This window comes from Hermetia illucens, chromosome 1, assembly GCF_905115235.1.
Source record: "Hermetia illucens chromosome 1, iHerIll2.2.curated.20191125, whole genome shotgun sequence".
NCBI classification, from domain to species: Eukaryota; Metazoa; Arthropoda; class Insecta; order Diptera; family Stratiomyidae; genus Hermetia; species Hermetia illucens.
In genome coordinates this window covers 47216465-47233581 of record NC_051849.1, presented here as the reverse complement: position 1 = coordinate 47233581, position 17117 = coordinate 47216465, and the positions used below count along the sequence as shown (strand labels likewise).

The 17117-nt window shown below is 42.4% G+C and overlaps 2 protein-coding genes across 3 annotated transcripts in view; one reads left to right on the top strand and one right to left on the bottom strand.

The window, feature by feature from the left end:
* LOC119661755 (protein gone early) overlaps positions 1 to 17117 on the top strand; it is a 345874-nt gene that overhangs the window by 52226 nt on the left and 276531 nt on the right. The window lies entirely within an intron of this gene.
* On the bottom strand, positions 4491 to 6649 carry LOC119661756. Its single transcript, XM_038071226.1, has 3 exons — positions 6568 to 6649; positions 5323 to 6475; positions 4491 to 5155 (listed from the first exon to the last, which is right to left on the bottom strand). Exons 1-3 carry the CDS (start codon positions 6580 to 6582, stop codon positions 4533 to 4535), a joined length of 1791 nt encoding a protein of 596 aa, XP_037927154.1. The 5' UTR covers positions 6583 to 6649; the 3' UTR covers positions 4491 to 4532.

The following is a 17117-nucleotide window of genomic DNA, read 5'->3' as shown; positions in this document are numbered from 1 at the left end:
TTTGATATACTCGTATCTCTCTGTTTTTCGGGTTCATTTTCTTCCTTTTGCATGGTCTTTCCATTGCTAACCCTATTCTGGCCTTGGGGCGATTATTCTTCAAATGGAGGCTTTTTCTTTAAGGCTTTTCCAAATTTGGAATATGTACATTGAATAAATGTAAATTGAATAAGGTAAATCCCTTTTGCATTGCTTAGTAACTACCTGTTCTGCCGGTTGGACTGGTAAAGTAGGAGCTGATGGGATGGGAGCTCGGAACAAAGACTGCCATTCATCTAACCTATTCGACTAATGGTGATTATACCTCCACGAGTACTGATAGTATTTTGTCAAAATTCTCTAAAAATACTACTTTGGATATTGAACAGGCAAACATCTTTCCCACACTTCTACCATATCGTAATTATAAGCTCAGTTTATGTTGCGCTTTAAGTACTTAACGACAAGGGTGGGGCATTGAGGACATCTGAAGTTCACAAGGACGATTGGATCCCTTCTTATATGCTAATTTTGATATAGAGCCAAAACTTGGCACATACGCTGGTACCGGAAACACTATCAGTTCGTACGAAAGAAAGAAAGAACGGAAGCTAGAACCGATGGAAGCTTTCAGGGACTAGTTCCGCTACTGCTTGATGGATCTTGATCTCTGGAAGCAGACTCGGAGGAATCCTAAAAGAGAACGTGAGGTTTTCGAAATCTACTATCATAATTTTGAAGATCTTATCATGACTTGAACACCTGCCACGGGAGGCGAAGCTATCGAAAACCCCTTGAAGAGAATTTAAAGTCTGATCTGATGTGGGCGAATTCTTCTTCGGAACATCGTCTGCCAGGATTGGAAGTCGAACTAACCGATGATTCGTCCTCGTCTCAAAGTTCTCGAAGCTTTCGAAATTATCGGCGGTGTCCAATATTGAAATTATCTTCAAAACGGACACTTTTACCAAGGTTGTTTGTCGCAATACGGTGTATTTGGCTATAAGGGAGGGAACCCTTGACTTAGCTATCACTCTTTACAGTACCGATCCAGCTGCTGAGGCGGTCTGATTCCACTGACTCGAATATTATACTATCTTAACATTTTTTACCCTATCACCAATCACAACAAGGAAACCAATGTCTTACATCTTTGTGGCATATTCAATACAGGTGTTTACGATTGACAACTGCACAGACGAGGAGTTTACCATTAGCGTCCTTTTTTTGACTTTTGAGTCACTGTGGGCTGTTGGTGGACCTGCGGAATAAAGCCTTCATAGACCCGGCAACCTCTTTGAAGTTGTCAGAAATGTTTGAATGCTGCGACCGATACTCTATTCCGCTCATCCATGACTTTGCGTATTCTTTGATACACTGCCGTGTTTTCACGACCTTGGATCCCTGTAGTTCCCGAAAACATACCGAAAACGGCTATTTGCACACCTTTTGGACTCTTCGAGTTCACCAGGATGACATTTGGTTTGTGTAACGCTGCGTAGACATTTTTGAGAGATTCATCCACTCTGTCCTAGGCCGGGGTCGTTCTAAACGTTGAAAAATGGAAATTCCTACAAAAGCAGGTGAAATTTCTTGGCCACATAATCACCTCTGACTGCTTCACTTCAGACATTTCCCCGGACAGATGCACGCCTAGCGGTATTTGTCGGTGCATCGCGCAGCGGTAGGCGGCACTCATTACCAATGAATGAATAAAACTTGACAACCGTTGAGCTTCTTTTCGAAACAACTCAACCCAGGTCAATGTAACTACAGCACTTACAATCATGAGCTACTCACCGCCTACCTCTTCATTAAATACTTGCGTTTTCCCTTGAAGGTAGGCCGTTCACTGTGTTCACGAATCACAAACCCTTTACATTCGTGCTCAAAGGCCCGACAAAGCGTCTCCTCGCCAACTGAGCTTCATCAGCTAGTTTACTTCTGCCATCCAACGCGGAAAAGGCAACGTTGATGCGAACGCTTTGCACCGAACCTCGGAGGTTACAGTCCCCGCCGTGGTTGAATATATGGCAATCGACGAGGCGCACAACAACAACGCAAAGCTACAAAGCCTGATATTTAAGGAGTTTTCTATCTTCGGCTCAAGCTATTACATATTCTGCGAGACCTTGGACAAGGAACCATTTATTTCGGACGATTTTCGTAAGGAAGTTTTTTCCACGCAGTACACGATTTTGCGCTCCCAGAGATCAGCACGCCAGACAGTGCAACGCGTGCCAGAAGTGTAAGATTTTAACAAACACGTAAACAAGTCCGGAAACTGAAAGGTGGACGCCTCAGGTATGGAAGGTTTTGTGTACTTCTTATATAAAAATGTTTGCCCTGATATTTTCCCGATTAGAACCTAGCACGAAATATTTGCATATATTTTATGAGAATACCCACTTTCGCGTGATACTGACATTCAAAAAAGCGACAACTTTGACCTATTATAACTTTGCTAGGAATAGTGTGATTTCCATCATCGTGGATTGTGCTCCATCTTATAGTGTACATTGCTGCAAATTTTGGTGATTCCAGGATGAACTTAAGGGGGTTTTGCAGCAAATTACTAAAAATTATAGTAATATACTATTTTAACTTTATTTGAACAGATATCGGTATGAAGGGTATTTGGGAGCCTACGCACCTTATAGTGGCATCCTCTTCGGTTGGGTAGTTTTTGAGAATAGGTCGGTGAAAGAAATGATCGCTTTCGGCCCCTGCACTCCCCACCTTCCCAGCAAGTATCAAAACTAAGACCGGCTTCGAAAAGTAGTGTCTCCACTTGACTATACTTAGCGAAAAAAAATGTACACCGCCCTTTTGTATGTATGGGGACCCCCCTTTAAATTCGACGTAGAATGATGTAACTCACAATATGCGTGAGCGTTCAGAGTTCCCACTTTTCCATCAAATTTGGTGTTAATCGCTATAATCGTCTCCGAGAAAAATGCGTGTGACAGACACATAGACAGACAGACAGGCAGATGGAGAGACAGACAGACAGACAGTAAACCGATTTTAATAAGGTTTTATTTTACACAAAACCTTAAAAAGGAAATAGGCAAATTCCATCAGCCGACCAAGCGCTTCCACACCATCCACCTTGACATCATTCGGCCTTTGAGAGACTCGCACGGGTACAAGTATTGCCTCACAATCATCGACAGATTTACGCGGTGCATGAAACAATGTCTCTGAATGACATTACTGCACAATCATGTGACGAGGCCGTCTGTCGAGAATCAATCGACCCCGTGCTTTGGTGTACCAGCCGTAATCTTCACCGGCCAGGGTATCCAGCTTGAGCCTACTCTTTTCTCTTAGTTAGGCAAGCTCTTGGGTTTCAAACCCCACAGGACTAGTACATACCAACCGTAACCCAATGGGGTACTGTAACTTTGGCAGCGGACGCTAAACGCCGCCTTAATGGCTCGTGACGATCCGTGGTTGTCGCATTCCTTGCCTTTCGTTCTCCTCGGCCTTCGCACAGCCCATCGAGAGGATTTTACGGCCAGCCCCGCAGAGATGATGTATGGGGAGAATTTGCAACTCCCCGCCGATCCTGTGCTGGATATCAGAGCAGGGTTAAGCGACTTGAGCGTGGTGCCTCTGCTCAGGGATGCGGTTTGGAGACTGCGGCCGACTCAACCTTCCCGACGCACGACGTCGGAGGTCTACACCTCCAGGGACCTCGAGACATGCTCGCAGGTCCCTCATTAGGGTGGACTCCTTGAAACTCGGCGTCCGAGGTGGGCCCAAATAGTTCTCCTTGTTGGGACTGAAAATTTTCACCAAACCGGTGGATACTCCGCGAAGCGTCAGATTGGCCCGATAACACCATTGACGGGATCACGTCCCGGGTTCCTCCACTGAATCCGCGCGGTTTTAGCTACTCGATGCACTGAACTATCGATAGCACATCTGGCGGCCTGGAACGAGGCCGGCGCAGTGCACTTACTCGTTGTGTTTGCGACCTCCAGCAAGAGCGAACACGCGCATACAATTAGCGAGCCCCATTTAGTTAAATTTCAGATGCTATTGATATAAGTTAAATAAACAGCGGGGAGAATATTGATTTGCTTCTTTAAACAATTTGGGTGAAAAGCAAAATAACTGAAAATGTTCGTGCAACAATGGTATTTTTTTTGAGTTGTGAGTGCGAATTATATTCAGATGAAACTAGCCTTGTGTTCAAACTTGAATTAGGCCCAAGCTAATTTTTTTTTCTTTGAGGAATCAGGGAATCCTGAGTCCGCATCAACTCGAGGACGAACTGAACCAATTGGAAAACAACTTGCATCTTCCCAATTGGTATGGTCCGTTATCAGTTGATGCGGAGTCAGGATTCCCTCAATTCCCAAACAAAAAAATTTGGCCCACAGGTTCCTTCCAATCTTCGATTTTTCCTCATGAATGGGAAGTTTACTAATGACTAGTTTTACCATTATGCTGAATCCTCTACAGAAATGCCTTGATATAAAAGATATCTTTATTGAGCCATAAATTCCACGTCTTTAACCATAACACAATGAAGCATTTAGCCATTAAGCATTTGGTGGCAAATAAGTCTCCTTTCCTGCTTGTGAGAGATGGGATCCAATAGCACTATGTCCTAGATTCGACGTTAATGCGGGTCCAAAAGATGCACCACTATGAAGAGATGATCCTGACAATGGAGGAGCAATAGTTGTACTGAGTGCTAATGTTGAAGCTTCAGGAGCAAGTGTAGTTGAACCTTGGCTTAAAAGTGATGGAAACGATGCAGCCGTTGGAACAGCTCCTTGACTAATATGTCCAATCGATGGTAGTGTAGGGACAATAGAGGGGCCAATTGTGGTCGAAGCATGCTCGAAATGTGGAATACCTGTTGCGGCTCCGAAAGATTGCTGCCCGGAGATTTGGAGGCTTGGTGTGAAAGATTGATGGGCGGAAATACTTGATAAACCAGATGGGCCTCCGAAAGACAGAGGTCCTAGTGATTGGAGGCCAGACGTGAAAGATTGTTGGGTTGGAATACCGGACAGATCAGCTGCTCCTTGTGCGGAAAATGATGAAAATGCAGAGCCATCTGATGAAGATCCTTGTCCCAGAGATCCGATTATTGAGGTAAGAGGCGCCACACCTTCATCAGATACTTGGCTAGTTCCGCCTAATGACGCGTATTGTGCTAAAATTTAAGAAATTGAGATATAACTAACAATTTCAATTAGAGAGGTTAATAAACTCAATGGGTGAAAGTGTGGAATTCGAACTTGACACGGCAAAGGAAACGAGAGCTATAGAAATATGCTTTTGGCATCTTAAGATGCTAATACAAATGACATTTATACATACCTTGAATTTTTTGTTGGGCATGTAATGCCTCTTCTGGAGTTTTGTACTTTATGAAGAATACCTCGGGTTTGCTTGGTGTCGACGGAGCTGCATCAACAACACTGTTAACATTAATTTCATGTTGTTTTTGACTCAGAACGTAAATGACAGTCTTTTCTTCCTGTGGTGCAACATCGACAGCTATTTGAGCGTTGGACGCACTGCTTGAAGGTGCTTTAATGAAGACAACGCGATAATTCTTTTGAGGGCGACCAATTTTTATACGTTTTGTTTTTGTTATTTCACTATGGTCTTCAGGAGCTGAATGCAAATAGAAGTGTGTGTTCACGATGGGTGCTTCAGCGACTTGCGAGATTCCATCTCCGATGGAAGCCTGACCCGATAGGATTCCTCCACCAGTAAGTTGCGCTCCCAGGTTGCCGGCAAATGCTGCCCCTAAGTTTCCTGGATTGAATCCTAAACCACCTCCTGGTGCAAATGAATTAGCACCATGGATTCCAAGATGACTTTGGGGCGCTGCCAATCTAAATGATTGAGTTGAAAGTTGAGAAGCAAAAGCAGATGGGCCTGGATAAGTTGGTTGAGGAGCTATTCCAGCGATTCCAGGTGCACTTAATAATCCATGGTTAGCTCCAAAATGTAACGCCGGTGAAGCCAGTCCAGCTAAATTTCCTGAATTTCCAAGGTTCAATGAAGGGGCTAAACCAGCACTATTCCCGAAAGCAGCTAAATTCCCTGAGCCACCCAGGGCAGCATGATTTGCAATGCCAGCTGAATGTCCTGAGTTTCCGATAGTTAGAGATGGAGCGATTCCAGCACTGCTTCCGAAACCAGCTGAATGACTGGCGCTTCCGAAGCTCAGTGATGGGGCTAATCCAGCACTGTTTGCGATACCAGCTGAATGCCCCGAGCTTCCGAGGTTCAAAGATGGGGCGATCCCGGCATTATTTCCGAAACTACCTGAATAACTTGAACTTCCAAGGTTAAGTGATGGAGCTAATCCGGCATGACTTCCGATACCTATTGATTGTCCTAAATTGCCATGGCTCAGTGAAGAAGCGAATCCGGCGTTATTACCGAAATTTGGACGGTCGTAGTTATATCCTAGACGTTCACTGCTTACAATGCACAGGAATGGGATGAGGATCCACACCTGTGGGAATATAAAACAACATATTACTGCAAGTGCAAAAACAAAAGTGACGGCTCTCTGAGCTTATGAAGGATCCTTTTTCCTTTACTCACCAGACGGGAATGCATTTTGTATGACGCTGAAATGGCTGCGGTTTTTTTTACTCTGATGTTAGATTTCCATTGTTGTAGCTTTTATATAAAAAATTGAATATTCTCCATGAGATATGATTTCTTCTTCCTACGTGCAAGTTTAGGGCCCACTAAGGCCTGCCTTGACACTCAAAGCAAAGGGCATAATATGCATGAGAATATAAAGCTATAAATCGATCCGTACCGTGCAGCGTTTCGATTCCCAAGTTGTAATCAGAAGCGTTTAGCATAATCTTAATCGGAATTAATTAACTGGACTCATCGAACTATTGTTATGCTTCTGGCAAGAGCCGAAAGGTAAAGAAGTACCTTGAATGCAGTTGTTTGGAAAAATACATGATTTTTATAGATGTCCGAATATTAGTTATTCAAATAAGTATCTAGTGACTGATTTAGGCGTATTAAAATAGCGCCATTCATCATTTTTAATAAAATGCACAGAATTGCATAAGATACAAGATATTCCAAATATTGAATTTGATTCGGGTTAGACACGGCTGCTGGGTGATGCCGTGAATGAGTGGTTCCCATTATTTAAGGGCATACAAATAAAACAGTTTTTATGGTTTTCTAATTGTTCTGCTTATGAATCTTATCTTTCAACTAGTTCGTTATACTGACATTTACTAAGAAATTTATTTTAGTTTAGAAAATTCAATTTAAAATCGAGCTCAACTGGATGACATCTTTTGAATTATTCACTGCTTTCTCTCGGTGACTATGAGTCCTTCATCCATTTTAATTGAGTTTCGGGCATTGAAATAAAGTGTTTTCTGCGTCCTCTACCATGTTCGAGCACTTTGGGCAATATGGCGAATCGTTATGTCCAAATCGACGGAGGTATGCTCGATAACTTCAGCGTCTGCTCAAAAGTTGTGTTAGATCCAAACTTGTTCCCCGCCTGGTTGCTCTATTCATTTGCAAATATCCCATATAATTCTGTTTGCCCATCGACATTTTTCTAACTCGTTTCACCTTTCCTGCCACTTAGCAGGGCAAACTATTCTCCGGAGACATACGCTCGATCATGGACATGTTGTCTGTCTCTCGCCAGAATATCAATTGCGATCATCCCTGCTATCACGCAGGCCGCTTCGTTAGATACTGTTCAATAAGTGCAACACATTCAGAGTGCATTTAAATGATATGCAAATCCCATTTTTCTTCTATTTACTTCCCTTTCCAATGCATCTGTCCACACTAGGAGTACATCTAGTACTTGAAGGATCAACCTGACCATCCTTGAAAAAAAGAGGGGATGACTCGGCTTTGGACCGCTTATATTCGGTAGCATTGTCACCATCAGTGCTGCGGTATTATATGCCTTGTTTTCTGCATCCCTCACGTATGATTTTAAATTTAGCCTCTGATAGCCAAGTGTCATCACATCATCATCATCCTTAATAAGGAACTCCAGACATTCCGGTTTCGCGCCGAGGTCCACCAATTCGATATCCCTAAAAGTTGTCTGGCGTCCTGACCTACGCCGTCGTTCCATTTCAGGCAGGGTCTGCTTCGCCTTTTTTTTCCATATGAACTTTCCGGGCTGGACCATCTTCATCCATACGGATTAGGTGTTGAGCTGGATTTTATCTACAACCAGACGGTTGTGGTATCGCTCATAGATTTCGTTATTATGCAGGCTACGGAATCGTCCATCCTCATGTAGGGGGCCAACAATTCTTCGGAGCACTCTTCTCTTGAACGCGGTCAAAAGTTCGCAATTTTTCTCGGTAAGAACCCAGGTCTCCGAGGAATACATAAAAACTGGCAAGATCATTGTCCTGTCCAATGATGTTCTGGGCGTATGGGGCTATCCGGCCTAGCAAGATAGCGGAGAATATGTTATAGATGGTACTCAGCAACTTGATACCTCTATAATGACTGCACTGTGTGATATCTCCCTTTTTATGTATGGGACAGAAGATGCCTGTTTGCCAGGCGTTAGGCATTGATTCGCTGTCCCATATCTTGAGCATAAGTTAATGAACCGCTTGGTGTAATTGGTCACTTCCATATTTAACCAACTCGGCTGTAATTCCATCGGTCCTGTCGACTTATGGTTTTTAAGCCGATGAATTGCATGGACTGTTTCTTCTATATTTGGTGGTGGCAGTATTTGCCCATCGTCTTCAGTTGGCGAGACCTGCAACTTGCCGATATTCTGGTTGTTGAGAAGTTCATCAAAATATTCAACCCATCGCTCCAACATGTCCATTCTGTCGGAAATCAGATGAAATTTCGAATGCCATTGACCCTGCTGCACCATATTTTTGCCGCAATATCAATGATAATTCTCTTCAGGTGTGAAGATCATTTGTTAATGCTTCATCTCCAGGATATCTATTAGCTGCGGTTATTGCGGCATCCATTTCCGATTGTAAGTGTTGTTATAATTCGAGCCCAGAGTACTATGCGAACGAGATAGTGATCCGAGTTTATATTGGCTCCCTTATATGGTCTGACATTCATCAAATTTGATTTAAAGTGGTGCCGTATGGAGAGGCGCACGTATGTTTGTGAACTGCTTTCCGCGTAAACTAGGTACTTTCAACAACAATTTCGTGCGATACTGCTAACTGAATAATCCGCAGTCCGTTATCATTGGTATCCCTATGAAAGCCTGAATCCGAGGTCCGCCCCTACTTGAATGTTGAAATCTCCAAGTGTGATTTTGATATAATACTTGGAACAGGCTTCGAAGGACCGCTCAACTGCCTCGTAGAAGGTATCCATCTCCAACTCTGCAGTATCTTCTGTAGGGTGTGAACATTTATGAGGCTTATATTTCATTAAGAAAGAACTCCCAGCGATCACCACGTGGAGGTGGAGATAGGGTTTGGTAATAGAGCTGTTGGTGTTGGTTGAACAGGCGTTTCCTAGGTGGATACCAATCCATGTTTCGCCCTGGGACCTATACTACCTTTTGACCGACGCAAATCCCTTACATTTCCCGGACCTGCAGGCTTGTATCTATGGAAAGAGTTAAATGCCCATTTTATCCAGACAGATTCCAGTCTCTCGGTTGAGGGCTGTATGCACCTGTTGGCCTCGAGACTAGATTTTAGATGCTGCCTGGGAAGTGCACTTTAACCAAATGGTTTGTCATTTCTTCATCCCTTTTTGTGTACCTCCCGTTCTGTAAAGGTAAATAACTCCGTTTCTGGCTACGTTCTTTAACCAGAAACCGCTTCAGCTTTGATGTTGCTTCAAGAGAGTTAGTCTCTTCGCAAAAGCGGCTCCATGATGATCGTTTAGCCGATCTTATGCTGTTCTTTAGAGCCTTCTGTGCCTCTTTATAGCGATTCCAGCTAGCGTCCTGATCACAATTCAGAGCACGATTGAGAAGCATAGTGTTTTACCCTTCTTTGGCAAAGTGTTTTACTCTTCTTTGGCATAGTGTTTTACCCTTCTTTGACATAGTGTTTCATTCTTCTTTGGCATTGAGTGGACAGCTTTCTTCGAAAGCTTCTATCATGTTAGTTGTGATAATCTGAGTTATCTTCTTAATTCCAGGAATGGATTTGATGCGCTTCCCAGGGATCGTGACTCGTGCGCTCAATTCTATTTTATACGTCACCCAATCTGTCTTCCGCGGATTCCGAAATGAAGTGGGTGAGATGGATCCATGGCCATTACGAAATCAATGCGTCTGTGATCCGAGAGTGTGATATCATTTGATACTCTTCACTTTCCGACCAGAGCCACGATGTCAGGGGATCCCACCCTGATGTCGATGACCTCTCGCCTGACTACCTTGAAGAAAGTGGGTTCATTACCCAAATTAAGGATCTGCAAATCGGTTCCTACTAGATACTCCAGTAGTCTTCTTGCATTGACGTTCAAACTTCCCCAGAATATGTGGTGGGCATTGCATCAAATCCATGTATTACCTCCATACTTCTACTTTTGGCATGTTGCCTTCTCTGCCTCTACTGGGAACGTCTTCTGCGTCATAAGAGAAATATGCTGAGCGCCATAGTATCTCTTTATCTCCCTGTTGACTTTTTATGGTTAGTTTAGCCGATGGGATGTCGCCATCACATAGGTCATTAACCAAATTAGCCTGAAAGTCTTTTGAGACTACCATGCAGGGGTCGATCACTTCCATTGGCATACAACAGGTGAGCATGTTGGAAGTTTAGGCCCCTGACTACCCCACCAACAACCCACGGTTCTTGTATGAGGTATATATCATAGATGGCTTGCAGCTATTAATCCGGCGACTGATAAGTGCAGTCGCCGCTTTACAGTGCTGCAAACTTATTTGAGAAATGTAGCACCTCACCTACGCTTCAGATTAAGATGCCGAGAGCTGCACGTCCCTTTCAAAGGTTTTAGAAGCCGACAATTGTAACATTACGGTCCTTAGCCGTAGTAAAGCCGGCAGCCCGCCCGAAACTTCTTAACATCGGGTTTGGGAACGCCGATAATGAGACAAGTTCCCGGCCTATCGGCTCTCTCTCCTGTTTTGCTGCCCAGCAGCATTAGGTGGACGTGTTGAGATTATTCTGCACACCAAGTTGTTCCAAAACCCCAGCACCATTCCGCTCTTCTTCTGAAAGCACTTTTTTACCGATGGTAGCTCAGACACCCTTTTCAGGGTTAGTCGCGCACCCTCCCACACATCGTTGAGTACTGCCTGAGCCACTCGTTCGTGCCTTGGTCGAAAAAGTTTAGCCGTAACATTTTACGGTATACACCTACCGACTCAAAGCAAAGTTTAATGCCTTGCGATGATGCAGCGCGGTTTGCCCCGGCTGTTTGCTGTCCGGGGACAGGTGCTTACCGATGGGCAAGACGTTAGCCTCAGCAGGTGGCGTCGATTGGAGTCTGGGGTCAGGAGTACTGACAGAAGGGACCTGCTTCGACTCATCCGTTAGGGACTGGGTCCCAATTAGATTGGTTCCCACCTGAGTAAGTAGAGAATCTAAGTCTAGATTCAGGGTCTCCATCGATGAGCTTAGGGTTGCCCCTTCATTCGGGGTTGGAGGGTAACGATCAAGGTTTAATTGTATTTATTTAAAAGGTTTTTGTTTTTTTGTTTTTTTTTCATAATTGGCTGCCTTGACCTCAGCTTTATCGGGGAGAGTAGGTCGATCTCGCGCCGAGAACTAGTCGAGTGAGCTAATTGACATTTAATTCACAAGGAGGAGGAAGGGGCTAAAAACGGGTCATTTCTTTCAAGGACCCATTCTTAGAACCTACCCTGCTTGGCTCCGGAATACCGCCATATCGATATTTGATAATAGTATATACCATAATTTTTAGTAATTGACTACAAAACCCACCTCAAGTTCATTCTAAACTAAATTTTGCAGCATTTTTTCTATACAAATTTTAAGGCTTTGAATATCAGTAGCACGCAGAAGTGGATATTCTGATGCATATATACATATCACGTGGAAAAGAAAGAAATGCACTTCCATACCTGAAGCGTCCAGCTTCCGGTTTCCCGACTTGTTTAAGGTTTTGTTGAAAATATAAAATTATTAACATCGGTTCATTGTCTGTCTGTCTGTCTGTTGGTCACAAGTATTTTTCTCAGAAATGGTTACAACGGAACCCACATATATGCGATGTAATTGCTGCACGTTGAATTAAAGGGGGTAGGGCATGTGGAATATCATATCATCACCCACAGCTATATATAGGTTTTCGATGAGGAAGTTTCTGGTGCAAGAATGTCTGCCCGCGAGTCTGCCTACATTTAACATCTTGGGGAGGTACGAACTCATACGACGCTCAGCGTAAAAGCAATATATATTTTCATGACAGATGCCGCGACGTACTCCCAGTAAATCGCAACTATGTACTCGCAACCACGTGAGCGCACACCAATGCACTGAATTACATACACTGTACTGCCATCAGCGCTTATGCGTGAAATTTTGGTCGCACAATTCCTATCTTAGTCGAAGATGTGCAATGATTTTCTGTCTTCATAAAATTTCAAAGAATCCGCTGGGAGTTATATCTTCTGTATATAGTCTTCTTGGCCCACGGTAATCACTTCTTCTTCTGAACTGTTAACAAACATATATGCAAATGCATAACTTCTGTGGAGTTGCACTGAAGTTTTACATATTATCCGGTAGATTGCCATATGGCGAGTATCATTGTTTTACTCAAGTAGTGCGACAACTATTTTTTGAAGATGATAAAATGTTATCTTACTATATGTCCACGTATATTGCCACAGAAGGTCAGCAGTTAATATTTTATTATATTCCCATGCATGAATACGAAATATCATATCAGAGAAATTTATGATATTCGAGGCCATCATGTTTTCTGAAGGGTAGGTATGCACGTAGTCAGTGAAATGGTAAACATAACATGTAGTTAAAAATTCATAATATAATTTCCAATCGGAAGATAATAAATGCAACTGATTAACTGAATATTCATACCCCGGAATAAGCTTCACCGAATCTCAAAAATAAGCTGAAAAATGCTTTATAAAGGTCATTGTTCTAAAGAAAACAATTCAGCAGGTCTGGTTGGCGACCATATGTTTAGAATTATGTAACTCTTGCCTCATAACTTTTACAAAATGCAGAATTCGGGTTGAAAGTGTTATATTGCACACCATCTCCGAGCGGATAATGGACTGGTAATGAGTCTTCTTTTCTCATTTATTTTCGGCTTCTTTATCTTTTTGATCTGTCCAGTGATTTATGTGAGATTATGGATTAGGTTGAATAATGATAACATGCAAGCTACAATGGAAGACTCTTGGATGGAATATGGTCAAGGCTACCAACCTTCTTTTGAGAATCTCCTTTAGTAAGCAGTTTCTAAATCAATTCGTTTCTCAATTAGTATCTGAAACGTGAAATATTCTGCCGCTGTTCCCATTATATTATTTTTATTGAAAATGATTCCACCAGTCTTTTTATAGAAATTGTACATTCGATCACCAAGTACGGAAAATAAATTCCCACATGAAATATAGGAGTTATAATCAATAACCACTAGTAGGATAAAATATTGTAAGTATTCAGCAATTAGGAACCCTGGGCATTCCAAATTAGTGCAAAATAGATTATAATATTGAAAAATTTAATCATATTATATACGGTAGACCGGTCAGTTTGTCCAAATGGTAGACATACTTCTTCCTTTCGAAAAAATTATAAATACATATATGTATTTCCATACCAGTAGTGTAAATCCAAATATGCACTTGGAAAAAATAAGAGTTCCGTTTTTTTGCAGTTTTAGATTTACAATTTTTGAATCATGAATAAAAAGTTTTTTTTTAATATTGATTAATAAAATTCACATCATGCTTTAATTAATTAACATAAAAAAGCTAATTTTGACCCGCTGTAGTAGTAGAACTACACTTCATGTTAGGATTTATACTAAATATTCCAATATTGTTACCTTTATTATTATTTATGTTACTCCCAAATGGTCGAAACTCGGTAAAATACTCTCTCTATAAATTTGAAGTCAGTTTTTTCCTACATTTGGTTTCCTCTCTACTAGAAAATGCTAAAAGAAGCTAGTTAGGAATATTTCGTAGTGTATATCCAGGTTCAAACTAGCCGACCCCGCTTGTGAACGGGACAAAGGCTGAAGAAAAAGAAGAAGATATCCCGGTTCAAACTAGGAACTCTAGAAGGTAAGTTAGACATATAATTACTTACGAAGCACTAAACTACTTAGCTTAGCTCTAATAAGCTTCAATAAATAACACTGATGAACAAAATTAAGCTTTTTGAATGTTACAAAAACCGCCGATGTGAAAAGGTATCCGAAAACCTCGTTTTTCGCATGGTTTAAAATACAAAGAAACATTTTGAACGATTTTTCCCTACATTTTATTTGTGACATGTTGCTCTTATAATTTCGGCATTTCAGTATGCCTCCTCTCGTTCCATTTTTCTTTGTAAGGCAACTCAATTTGTTTGATATTCTGGCAAAATCGCTCTCTAATATTTTCTGAAGAAAAATTCCAAAAGAAGATGTAAATGCAGGAAATGAATATTCAAGGACATATTTACGCCCAAATGTTTAGTTGTTAAGTCTTTTTAGATTTCAACTTTCTCGTTCCCGAAGAATTCCTTTCGTTAGTTCCTTGGCATTCTATTCGTCAGTTATTATGTAGTAGCCGCAGCTTCCCAGCATTCGCAGCATTGTGGTCATTGCCTTTATAAGGAAATCCAGACAACCCGGTTTCGCGCCGAGGTCCACCAATTCAATATTTCTAAAAGTCTGGCGTCCTGGCCTACGCCATCGTTCCATCTCAGGAAGGGTCTGCCTCGTCTTCTTTTTCTACCATAGATATTGCCCTTATAGACTTTCGGGCTGGATCATCCTCATTTTATCCAAAACTTGACGATCATGGTATCGCTCATAGATTTCGTTGTTATGTAAGCTAAGGAATCGTGCATTCTCATCTAGGAAGCCAAAACTTCTTCAGAGGATTCTTCTCTCGAACGCGGCCAAGATTTCGCAATTTTTCTTGCTGAGAACCCCATGTATCCGAGGAATACATGAGGACTGGCAAGATCATTGTCTTGTACAGTAAGAGCTTTGACCCTATGATGAGATGTGTCGAGCGGAGCAGTTTTCGTAAGCTGAAACAGGCTCTGTTGGCTGCTAACAACCGTGCACGGATTTCATCGTCATAGCTGTTATCGGTTGTGATAGGAGAAGTTTTCAACGGTGATAGTCTCCTATCTTTATTGTTTTCCTTTGGCCAGTGCAATTCGATGTTGCTTGTTCTTTCGTTTTTGCGTGTCTGATTGCGAATCACTTTCTCCAGGGCCAGGTTAAAGAGAACGCATGATAAGGCATACCCTTATCTTAGACCGTTGTTGATGTTCAATGGTCCCGAGACATTGGTCAGGGTCAACCCAGTCAGTCTTATAAATTTCGGCGAGATATCGAATTCTCTCATGGCCGTGTACAGTTTTACTCTAGCTGTGCTATCATAGGCGGCTTTAACGTCGATGAAAAGTGGGTGTAACTGATGTCTATATTCCAACACTTTTTCCATCGCTTGCCGCAAGGAGAAAATCTGATCTGTTGCTGATTTGCCTGGAGTGAAGCCTCTTTGGTGTGGCCCAATGATGTTCTAGGCGTAGGGGGCTATCCGATCTAGCAAGATAGCGGAGAATATCTTATAGATGGTACTCAGCAACGTGATACCTCTATAATGACTGCACTGCATGATATCACCCTTTTTATGGGACAGATAATGCCTCGTTGCCGGTCGTCGTTGATTCGCTGTCGCACACTTTCAGCATAAGTTGGTGTAATTGGTCGCCTCCATATTTAACCAATTCGGTTGTAATTCCATCGGCTCCTGACGACTTATGATTTTTAAGCCGATGAATTGCACGGACTGTTTCTTCTATACTTGGTGAAGGCAGAATTTATCCGTCGTCTTTAGTTGGCAGGACCTCCAACTTGCCGATGTTCTGGTTGTCGAGCAGTTCATCAAAATACTCAACCCATCGCTCCAATATGCCCATTTGGTAGGAAATTAGATTTCCCTCTTTGTCTCAGCAGGATGACCATTGAGGTGTACAAGACTTCATCCTGCTGACTTGTTGGTAAAACTTGCGCGCCTGGTGCGGTTGCTTCCTTTACTTTTCGAGTTCACAAACCTCCCAGGTTCCGTTTTTCCATCTTTGAAGTCGCTTCTCAACTTGAAGGAGTGCTTGAGAATGCAATATTACTCGGTATGCAGCATTCTTCGGTTCTGTTGCTAGGTTACATTCATCCACCAGCCGTTCCGATTTTTTTGCGACGGGGGCCAAGTATGTTTGGGGCCGTATCAATGATAACGTTCTTCAAGTGATTGTGAAGATCATTGGTTGATCTCTGTTAACTGCGGTTATCACGGCATCCATTTCCCCCTTATAGATGTTGCTGTTTATGGCTTTAAAATTAACTCTCACCTGATTGTCAGAGGGGATTCTAGGTGGTGTTGTTATTCGAGCCCGGAGCACCAAGCCAACGAGATACTGATCCGAGTCTGACATTAATGAAGGGTGACGTAGCAGCATTCGATCAACACGTGGTCAATTTAGTTGAAGGTGGTCCCGTCTGGAGACGCCCACATGTGTTTGTGGACTGCTTTCCGGGCAAACCACGTACTTCCAACCACCCTTTCGTGCGACACTTGGAAGTAGAGATAGAGATCCGCGTTTCGCTCTGGGACCTGTACTACCCTTTGACCACCTGTATGCGAAGTAAATCGGAAATATGGGTACAATCATAATATCTACGTCTGTATCTTGTAGTTTGAAAAGAGATATGAAGAAATGTTTTAGGTTTTGGGTACCGGGCCTAGCAACTCTAACAGGTTCTATTTTCAAATCTGACAAAATCAGATGAAGTTTTAAATGGGATGTTTTTGTATACATGCCCCAGCCGTAGATAGAATCTTGTAATAGTTTCCTACTTTTTAAGGTTTTGTTTGTAAAATGTTTGTCGGTCACACACACTTTACTCAGAAACAGCTGTACCGATGGACACGAAATTTAGTA

Coding starts and splice junctions, on each gene's coding strand:
- LOC119661756 (XM_038071226.1), bottom strand. Junction 5,156..5,322: donor TGCCCAACAAAAAATTCAAG/GTATGTATAAAT, acceptor CTTAAATTTTAG/CACAATACGCGTCATTAGGC.